General features: G+C 39.2%; 1 protein-coding gene across 5 annotated transcripts in view; it reads left to right on the top strand.

The window, feature by feature from the left end:
* Positions 1-11,163, top strand: part of LOC111144322 (Raf-1 proto-oncogene, serine/threonine kinase) — an 84,900-nt gene that overhangs the window by 49,844 nt on the left and 23,893 nt on the right. For 3 of the 5 annotated variants that reach the window (XM_022498568.1, XM_022498567.1, XM_022498566.1), the window contains exon 1: positions 5,563-5,707. In XM_022498568.1, coding sequence (XP_022354276.1) covers positions 5,631-5,707 — 77 coding nt within the window. In that variant the 5' untranslated portion in view covers positions 5,563-5,630. Of the gene's footprint in view, positions 1-5,480; positions 5,708-10,149; positions 10,263-11,163 lie in introns of those variants that run through there. The other 2 variants (XM_022498564.1, XM_022498565.1) reach the window with 1 other exon arrangement.

The following is an 11,163-nucleotide window of genomic DNA, read 5'->3' as shown; positions in this document are numbered from 1 at the left end:
TGAAACAAAAAATTCAACACAAAACATAAATTTTTTATTTAAAACTTTTTACCTTCCTCCTTTGCAGAGCCACTCATGATGGTCCGTTGTCTTTTCCCCCCCCCCCCCCCCCCTCCTACTTGTGATCTCTCTCTGGAAATGAATAAATGAAATCTTTAAAAAAAAATAGTATTTTGCTTTTCAAAATTTGCATTTCTCTACTATATATGTGTGTGTATATATACATACATACAAACACATACACAGATGTGTTTCTATTCTGTGAATTTAATTCCTTTTCTTTCTGTTGCATTGTTCATGTTTTTGTTAATTTTTAGGAGTTCTTTGTATATTAGGAATAGTAATCCTTTATAGAGAAAGGCAGATATATCTTTTTCAAAATGATTGATTTATTCCAAAATAGTGAATTTCTCCATTCATAAGAGAATGCACTTGTTTTGAAACTCTTCTTTGGAATTGTGAAAGACTTCACATTTAGAGTTTCATTTCTACATTGGGCTGTCTAGTTTTAGTATGTCTCTAGGTATGTATTGTGAGTGTGTATAAGATTTTTAGATAAGATTTGGTCAATAGATCAGAAAGATGAAAATATTAGAAGCTAGGTTTACATTTATGTTACATTTATATTTGAAAGTAGTATCAGTGGGGTTTGAATGTCTCTAGTTAAGACAAGTATGTTGACGCTGAATGGTTTTTAGAAGCTGACTTTGTCTTGTTTTCAGATGTGTGCCCTTTAGTAAACTGATTAAGGAATACCTTAAAATAGAACTTCCTGTGATGAGCAGCTTAGTGGTGTATTCATCATCCCTGGGGCAGCTGGTAGGGCCCTTGGTCTTCCTAGCCTTTCTGCTGACCTCACCATGCCTTACAAATATGGTTCTTTTTTTTTTTTTTTAAAGATTTATTTATTTATTTATTTGACAGAGAGAGAGAGAGAGAGAGAGAGAGCGAGCGTGCGTGCGCGCGAGCGAGGACGCACAAGTAGGCAGAGTGGCAGCTAGAAGGAGAAGTAGGCTCTCCGCTGAGCAGGGAGCCTGATGTTGGGCTCGATCCCAGGACTCTGGGATCATGACCTGAGCCAAAGGCAACCACATAACCGATGGAGCCACCCAGGTGCCCCTGGTTCATCATTTTGTATGAGTGATGTGAAAAAGGTTGGGAAACTGACTTAACATACTTCTTAGCCTAGTAAATAGTCTTAACAAACTCACATAGAAGAATAAAAATAATGAATGATAGTCTAAAACTTGAAAATGGGCTTGCTTTTATTTTGTCCCTTTTAATTTATTATAGTATGTTCTATACCAAGTACCAGCACTGTTATTTTCTAAGTGCCTTCAAGACTTAGAATTCATCAAAAAATAAGTATGTTCTTGAAGTTAGTCCATATTTAAGTCTTGTAAGTGGATTCTTTAGTTAATAATTTATAGTACAATCTCTACACCCCTCCCCCCAATTAAATACAGTTTGCTATTTACTGCAGTTTGTCATTTGCTGAATGGTAAATATTTTTTAAAGGTGTACTACTAAATGGAGATTGAACTAACATTTACTAGTTCTGACAGGTCTGTTCTTTTTTTTTTTTTTTTTTTTTTTTAAAGATTTTTTTTTTTTATTTGACAGACAGAGATCACAAGTAGGCAGAGAGGCAGGCAGAGAGAGAGAGGGGGAAACAGGCTCCCCGCCAAGCAGAGAGCCCGATGCGGGGCTCGATCCCAGCACCCTGGGATCATGACCTGAGCCGAAGGCAGAGGCTTAACCCACTGAGCCACCCAGGTGCCCCTGACAGGTCTGTTCTATTAAAAAAGTTATACTCTATAAATCAATCCAATCTTTTAAAAAGGCAGGGTGTGGGGCACCTGAGTGGCTTAGTTGGTTGAGTGTCTGGCTCTTGATTTCACCTCAAGTCACGATCTTAGGGTCCTGGGAATCAAGCCCTGTGTCTGGCTCGCTCGCTCTGGGAGTCTGCCTGAGGATTCTCTCCCTTTCCCTCTGCCCACTCATCCTGTGAGTATTTAAAAAAAAATTATGTATGTTTTGCAACATTATTCTAGTTTCTTACGTAATTCATTTAATACTTGAGGGCCTTCAGGTTCTAAGTACTGTGTTATGGACTAAGAATACAGTAGTGAACAGGATTTGGCAAGGGTCCTGCTTTTGTGGAGTAGGAGGGTGGATGGTACTAACCTAAATGTGTACCAACAAAATATGAACAATTTTTTTTTAAGATTTTATTTACTTATTTGACAGAGATCATAAGTAGTCAAAGAGGCAGGCAGAGAGAGAGAGAGAGAGAGAGAGAGAGAGAGAGGAGGAAGCAGGCTCCCTGTGGAGCAGAGAGCCCAATGTGGAGCTTGATCCCAGGACCTTGGGATCATGACCCGAGCTGAAGGCAGAGGCTTTAACCCACTGAGCCACCCAGGCGCCCCAAAATATGAACAATTTAACATAGTAGTAAGTGCCATGAAGAAAATAAGGCAGTTATTTATTTATTTATTTTAAAAAACATTTATTTGACAGCGAGAGCAGGAACACAAGCAAGGGGAAGTGGGAGAGGGAAAGCAGGCTCCGCTGGGCAGGGAGCCTGATGTGGGGCTTGATCCCAGGGCTTGATCCCTGGGATCATGACCTGAGCTGAAGGCAAATGCTTAAGGACTGAGCCACCCAGGTGCCCCAAGGCAGAGTTATTTAATGGAGTTAGGGAGGAATGTCTTTTGGCTGGGGTGGCTAGGGAAAGCCTCTCTAAAGTGATCTTTAAATGAAGGCCTTAATGATGTGAAAAGGCCAGCTTGTTTGTTTCTGAAGGTGTCAGCCATCCAGGTGGAGGGAACAAGAAGTTCCAAAGTCCTGAGACTTTAAGCTTGACATGTTTGTTCAGAAAGAAGGAGCTTGGCTTATATTTTGAGTCTAAAATAGGGGAGAGATAGGTTGAGTTGCATCTTTAAGATTGCTCTGGTTGCTCTTAATTTCTCTATCAAGGGAGAAATTTCAGGCTAGTGTGATGCTCAGATGAACCCTCTTTCCTCCTCTTTTTCTCTCATCTGGTTCTAAACTTATTCATCTCTTCCTTTTTTAGTTGGGAAAAAAGATCTAGGGAAAAGAGGAGATGCGGGTGCCCCTAAAAAGTGATCTTATGGGGCGCCTGGGTGGCTCAGTGGGTTAAGCCGCTGCCTTCGGCTCAGGTCATCATCTCAGGGTCCTGGGATCGAGCCCCACATCGGGCTCTCTGCTCCTCAGGGAGCCTGCTTCCCCCTCTCTCTCTGCCTGCCTCTCTGCCTGCTTGTGATCTCTCTCTGTCAGATAAATAAATAAAATCTTAAAAAAAAAAAAAGTGATCTTATGATAATGAAGGGATAGAATTAGGAGTGTGAAGCGGCTCAGGTGCCAGAGGGGAAGGCAGTGTGCCATGGGCTTGCCACTTGAAGGCTGTGATGTCTTGTCCTGTCTCGCCCTTTTACACAAATACAATAGGCTTTGTAGAAATTTACAGTTGTAATAGTAAAACACAGAAACCCAAAAAGTAGATAGATAATATATAGAAAGTAAAAATTCTTCACAATCCTGCTGAAATAAGTGTTACTAGTTTTTTATTCTAGATTTTCTCACTTCTTTATGAGTATAGATTTTTATCTTTCTAGACTAATATAAAAGAGGTTCAAACTATATTTTTCATTTTTTGTTTTGTCTTGGATAGCTTTTTTCCATCAGCACATACGTAGTACTTCATTTACCACATAGATATTAACATTTGTTTAGTTCTCTATTAGGTATTTGGTCTCTCCAGGTTTTTAAGGATATGAACAACGCTATAACAAAGATGCGGGTACATATATCTTTTCTCTTTTTAAAGTTTTATTTAAATTTCAGTTAGCATACAGTGTAATATTAGTTTCAGGTGTACAATTTAATGATTGAGCACAGACATACATCTTCCGGTGCTCATCACAAGTGCCCTCCTTAATCCCCATCACTTATTTAACTCATTGCACTACCCACCTCCCCTCTGGTAGCATCAGTTTGTTTTCTGTAGTTTCTTGATTTGCCCCCCTCTCTCCTTTTTTCTCTATGCTCATTGATATATATCTTTTTTTTTTTTTTTTAAGATTTTACTTATTTATTTGATAGAGATCACAAGCAGGCAGAGAGGCTGGCAGAGAGAGAGAGGGAAGCAGGCTCCCTGCTGAGTGGAGAGCCCAATACAGGGCTCAATCCCAGGACCCTGGGATCATGACCTGAGCTGAAGGCAGAGGCCTTAACCCATTGAGCCACCCAGGTTCCCCTACATAAATCTTTTTATACGCTTGCCTTATACTTCTGTAGGATAAATTCCTAGAGTGCAATTGAATAGGTCAGTCTTTACATTTTCTGTAAAATGGGGATGTAAGTCCTACCTAGAATATTTCTCTGAGGATTAGGTTGGATAATATGAGTGGGATGTGTGTAGTATATACTTCCTCATAATAGTAGGCACCTAGTAGATGGTAAGTATTACTACTAATAAGACGAAGTAAGTTTCTAAGGGAAGAAGGTGTGAGAAGGATGGGATTACTTGTTGACATCACTGTTTTCTAAAGGAGGAGATAAACCTCACTTCTGCATGATTGCTGACTCCCTATCGATGCCAGGGCATGGTGTGTCTTAACTGCACAGTATCTAACTTTATCGTCCTTGTGTGACTGTCTGTGGACTTCTTTTGCACTTTCCTGTTGCCCACTTAAAACATTTGGTTATTTTTGGTTAGGTGACTGTCTCTGCTTGCTCCTGTTTGTAAGTTTGTTTTGTACCAAAACTGAACTGTGAATATTCAGTGGAAGGTGGAAACTTCATGAACTTTAAATTTAAACATCTATGGAATCTGGTTATTTTACCTGTCATTTGGGTATCTTTGGGCAAGTAGTGTGATTTTTCTGTGCCTCGTTGGTTTAAGGGTAGATGGAATATGGGATTTAAAGTCTTTGAGATCCTTATACACATTAAGTGAGATCATTTATGTATCATTTATATATCAAGTGTCTAATACACATCTTAGAAATACTAATTTCCTTCCTTTAAGGCAGAAAATTACAGCTTACAGTTTTTTGTTTTTTTTTTTTTAATTTCACTTTTCAGAGTACTTAATGTTACTGATACCCAAGGGTAGTCACTTGCACTTAGTATACAATAACTAAGGAAGAGAAGTGTAATTTTAAAAATATTAGAAGTCAGGAGACCTGGGCCCATGGTCCAGGTAGGCTTTTAACTGGTAGTATAACGAATCTTTTGATCTCTAGTCCCGATTTTGCTCGTTTTTTGTTGTTGTTGTTGTCGTCTATGAAATATTTTATGGAAATACACTAATATAGAAGTTTTCTGATTTATTTAAGCAGAGGGTTTCACTTAAGAGAAAGTCCACGTACTACTATTTTCTAATTACTCTATATATTATGTTGTTGAATTAGTTGCTTTTCTAGAATTAAGTTTGTTTTTTAAATCTTGATCAGGTATTGTGTAAGCTGCATCAATGGAGCACATACAGGGGGCCTGGAAGACGATCAGCAACGGTTTTGGATTCAAAGACACAGTGTTTGACGGCCCCAGCTGCATCTCGCCTACAATAGTTCAGCCATTTGGCTTTCAGCGTCGGGCGTCAGATGATGGCAAACTTACGGACTCGTCTAAGACAAGCAACACTATCCGTGTTTTCTTGCCAAACAAGCAAAGAACAGTGGTACGTAAATGTTCCTTTCAGAAAATTTTGTGGCCCATCTGCCTATAAAAAAGCATTTCGAATAATTTTACTCACCTTGTAGATGGGCAAAATCTTCACTGTCACTTAGTGTCTTTATTAATTGGCTTTCCAGTTGCAAATTTTATTGCTTTATATTGCTGTGTTCCTTCCACAACCACTACTTTCCTCCTTTTATTACTACTCTTGCCTGGAATATCTTCTGCTACTTCATTCAAACAAATAGTATGTTTTTATGCGGGTTTCTTGAAAAGGCTTTTCTTTCAAAAAGCTCCTTTAGACCTTTCCAGCTAATTTTATGTATGTATGTATTATGGATATTAAAATGCCCACTAAATTTTTTGGACATTATAGTCAAGTATATAGAAGAAAATAAAATTACTTAGAAAAAATTATTTTGGTAAATTTTGTAGGCCCCAGGCAAAGCTGAAGGTAGCTTAGAAAGCCAGAGCCACTCGGTTTTTTACACAGAATTCCAAATTTTCCAAGAAATTATTGCTCAAAACAGTTTTTTTACTATCCTGGGTGAAAAGCACCCCACCTGGTTAAAACAGGAAAATGAAGTTGTGCTAATTTTGCTTGGTGGGACATCTGAGGAAAACCTTTAGTTCAAAACTTCCATGCCTCCTCCTTTCCCACCCCATTCTTTTTCTTTTCTTTCTTTTTTTTTGAATTTTATTTATTTGACAGAGGGAGAGCACAAGTAGGCAGAGCGGTAGGCGGAGGGAGAGGGAGAAGCAGGCTCTCTGCTGAGCAGGGAGCCCGACATGGGACTCAGATTCCAGGACCCTGGGATCATGACCTGAGCCGAAGGCAGCTGCTTAACTGACTGAGCCACCTAGGTGCTCTCACCCCCCGCCCCCCATTCTTTGAGTAAAATCAGTGTATGGTGTTTTTTTCTGTGTACCTAGGTGAGACAAAGTTCCAACTTTAGAAAGTCCAGTTCAGAATTTTCTGTTTCGGACAGTTCTGCTCTCCTCTCCCCAGTTTTCTAATAAATTCCATTTACTTCTTTTGTGAACTTCAGGAGCCTCCCAGTTATAGTATTGTACATTTATGTACATTTTGAACTGAAGGCAAAACTCAAAAGGTATTTAAAGTTTGAGTAAATTTATTTTTGTTATTCTTCCTAAAAATAAAAGTTTAATGGCTGGCAAAATAAATAGTAATAACCTCCTTCTATTTCAAGAGTGGCTTTCATTTGCAAGATGATTTTTACCTACTGTTGCTCATTAATTTTCTTTCTAGCCTTAAATGGAGAGCCCAGACGGGGAGTGTGAATATAATGGGAAGCTGAAGGCAAGCTGAAGACCATATAGTACTGCTTCAGGGTGTTAATGTGCCTGTCTTCCCTATTCTCTGATACCAGATTGCCTGAAGACTGGGAAACTTAGTTTGGCATAATGATTAAGTATGTAGACCTTTAAGATAACCAGGCCCCAATTTAAATTCCTGTATTGCCTTTTGTTAGCTGTATCATTTAGAAAAATTACATAATACTTTGAGCCTCTGTTACTGACCTTAATAAAGTGAGGCTCATGCCGAATACAGTAACTAGTTTATAAGAAAATAGTTGCTATGATTATTTGAGTTTTTTCTACATATATGTAGCCCTTGACAGCTTTCGGTTGAGCACAACTGGTATTTGGTAACAAGTGATTTGGAAGCTTGATTTCTTGTACAGCCTATGAAAAGACTCTAGCAGAGAAACTTAGTTACTTCTATTTCTTTGACCAGAGATGGACCATCACTCTTTGGAAGAACCATCTTCTTTCAGCAGGCACCCATCTTTAGGGACCATTGGAAGAAGGAGTCACTTGCTGGCCAACATGATGAGTCAGCAGTTTCTAATAATCCCCAGGTTTCTTCACTCCTTGGAACTCAGAATGACTCTCATAATCACTCAGTGAGTTCCAGAAATTAGTCAGACTTATCTAATTTCAGCATGTATCCATGGGGAGTTGTAGAGAGGAGAATGACTGAAAAGATACATATATGATTTAAATAATTGTAGAGGTATAATTGGTAGTTGGTTGGAAAAAGAACCTTTTTCTTGTCATTTATTTTGTACATGTGTGTCTCTTTGCCACTTCCTGTTTATTGGATGGGTGGTTAGACCATAGCTGAGGACCATTAATTTACCATTAGACTCACCTGACATGGGTTAAAATACATATTCCTGGGCTTCACTCAAGATCAAGTGAATCGGGCGCCTGGGTGGCTCAGTGGGTTAAAGCCTCTGCCTTCGGCTCAGGTCATGATCCCAGGGTCCTGGGATCAAGCCCCACATCGGGCTCTCTGCTCAGCAGGGAGCCTGCTTCCTCCTCTCTCTGATTGCCTCTCTGCCTACTTGTAATCTCTGTCAAAAAAAAAAAAAAAAAAAAAAAGATCAAGTGAATCAATCCTTAGATGTGTTGGAGTGAGGAGGCTGGGAACCTATATTTTTAAAAGCTCTTCGGATGATTCTAATGCCAGTCACATTTGGGAACCCCACTGCATTAGAGAATATTTAAAGAACAGTCTAGCTCTTAGAGTCTGTGTATTTATTTATTTAATATTTTATTTATTAGAGAGTGTGAATGGGGGAAGGGTGGGTAGAGGGAGAACCAGACTCCCAGCCCGATGCAGGACTTAATCCCAGGACCCTGGGATTGTGACCTGAGCCACCCAGGCACCCAACTCTGTAACTTTTAATGAAGATTAATGATAGAGCACAGATAACACTTTATATTTTTCAGAGCCCATTACACAGTATTTGATGCAAGTAATGATTTCTGTTAGTGTATTACTCTTCATTGTCCTCATTCTTGGCATCTTATCAGATCAGTATATCTTACTTTCACTTAGTTTTGTTTCTGAAAAGCTAGAAGTTGATCTTTTTGAGGTTATAACTGCTTCAAGAAGTCTAAAATAAACTTGCTGTGGAACATTTTAAATAAATACTTCAGACTTTTCAAATAGATCCACGCATACACTCACCTCCCTCTGGGAAGGGACTGGGTTGCCCACTGTCAGCTCTCACACTTCCACAGAACACAGGAACTCTACTGTGGGCAATGGACAAGACCTGCACATCTACATTCTGTTCTTTTTATTGGCCATACTAACTCCAGTTGCTTCACTTTTAATTGACTTTATTGTCTTTGAAAACAAAATGTATGCGGGACACCTGGGTGGTTTGGTTGAGCATGTGATTTTTTTTTTTTTAATATTTTATTTGTTTATTTGACAGAGAGCTAGAGAGAGAGCACAAGTAAGCAGAGCAGCAGGGAGAGGGGGAGAGAGAGAAGCAGGCTCTCTGCTGAGCAGGGAGCCCATGCGGGGCTCAATCCCAGGACCCTGGAATCATGGCCCGAGCTGAAGGCAGCTGCTTAACCAACTGAGCCACCCGGGCGCCCCTGAGCATGTGATTCTTGATTTTGGCTCAGGTCATGATCTTGGGGCTGTGGGCTTGAGCCCTGTGTTGGGCTCCATGCTGGGTGTGGAGCCTTCTTGGGATTCTCTCCCTCTCTCCCTACCCCTCCCCTTGTGCACGAGCTCTCTCTCTAAAAATTAAAATAAAAATAAAATGTATGGGGCTTTTATCAAAACTCTTTAAGTTCTTTTTATATAGCTGCCATTATTAGCACTCAGAATACTCACACTTCTATTAGGTCTCTGAGTATCTGCTTTTCTTTTGAGGATTGGATACAGGAGAATGTGGAAGGACATACACTAAGGCTACCTGGAATGGTATGCACATTTATTTAAATTGTGGTGTTTGTCCTTGTAGAAGGACAGAAGCTCTGTTTCCTCTCCTTGCTGGCCCTTAAAGGTGTGAAGTGTATATGAAATGGAATTTTTCTTATGAGGATAAATCATTTTGTTGAAAACAGGTTAAAATACAAATTTTGACCAGAAAAACTCTTGTTTGCTTATTAGATCAGATTGGTTTATTTTCCTTTCTGGTGGATGTTCATGCTGGCATGTACATTTCAGTGAGTTCTACAAATTAGAACTGTGTAATGGGAAGTTAGATCATTTTCTCTCTCTCAGCTACTCACCTGATGTTAATAGCTACAGGTATGTCTTTTTACACTCATGCAACATATATAAACCTATAAGAGTTTCCCTCCCTTTGAATAATCTGACTTTGTATTATTCTGAAAAATATTTCCCCACAATTAACGTATCATGGATACCCCTCCCTTTAGGTCATTATAAATAATGTAGCGGCAGAATGTGACATGTATAGATATCTAGGCTTTATTCAAGCACTCACCTGTTGCTGGACATTGCAGCTATTTCCTGTGTGTGTGTGTTTATCATTACAAACAGTGCTGCCATAGATCTACATATATCCTTACAGACTAGTGCATTTATTTCTGTGCTCACTAAGGGATATGCAGCCTTTGTTGGTTCTTACAGTTGTCTTTTGTTTATAGGTCAATGTGCGAAATGGAATGAGCTTGCACGATTGCCTTATGAAGGCACTCAAGGTGAGGGGCCTACAGCCGGAGTGCTGTGCTGTGTTCAGACTTCTCCATGAACATAAAGGGTAAGAACTTAAAAGTCAGTTCCTTTTTCATACTGGTAAGGAGTTGATGGTTTCAAATAATAACAGTTCCCATTTTTTAAAAAAGTATACTAGCTTCCTGTAGAATATTATGTGTTTATATGCCCTTGTTCATAGATAACTCAGAAAAGTAAAATACTTGGGCACCTGGGTGGCTCAGTGGGATAAAGCTTCTGCCTTCGGCTCAGGTCATGATCCCAGGGTCCTGAGATCAAGCACCACATCGGGCTCTCTGCTCAGCAGGGAGCCTGCTTCCCTTCCTTCTCTCTCTGCCTTCCTCTCTGCCTATTTGTGATCTCTGTCTGTCAAATAAATAAAAAAAAATCTTAAAAAAAAAAAGTAAAATACTAAAAACTTGAAATTATTGCTTGAACATTGCATTGAAAAAAGAATACATATTAGGTGTTGTGATAGTATTCCATAGATGGAGACAGTAGTGTCAGGGATGTGTTTCTTGAGAGCAAAAATTTGTGTTTCCTGGAATGCAGTGGACAGAATGGGTACTCCGAAAGTGTTTGCATTATTATTTATAAAAAATCTTATCCTCAAGAGATTAACTCTTTTGTAATTCATTCTTTTTTTTTTTTTTTTTTTTTTTTAAGTTTTTTTTTAAAGTAAGCTCTGTGGTCAATGTGGGGCCTCAGACTCAGGACCCTGAGATTTAGAGTTAAATGCTATTCTGCTTGAGATAGCCAGGCGCCCCTCATTCATTCAGTTTTATACAGGTAATGTTTACTGAATTCCTGCAGTTTGGCAGATATAGGACTAAAAGATGCAGAAGAATTTCTGCTTCAAGAAAGATCCATAGTTAATCTTATTTCTAATGGTGGTGACAAGATAGAGGTATCCCATCAAAGGCTAGGAGTAATAACCCATAGCTTCC

This window comes from Enhydra lutris, unplaced genomic scaffold (genome assembly GCF_002288905.1).
Source record: "Enhydra lutris kenyoni isolate GAN:26980312 unplaced genomic scaffold, ASM228890v2 scaffoldscaffold10, whole genome shotgun sequence".
NCBI classification, from domain to species: domain Eukaryota; kingdom Metazoa; phylum Chordata; class Mammalia; order Carnivora; family Mustelidae; genus Enhydra; species Enhydra lutris.
Note: the sequence above shows the minus strand (reverse complement) of the source record. Positions and strands in the feature narration are given on the sequence as shown.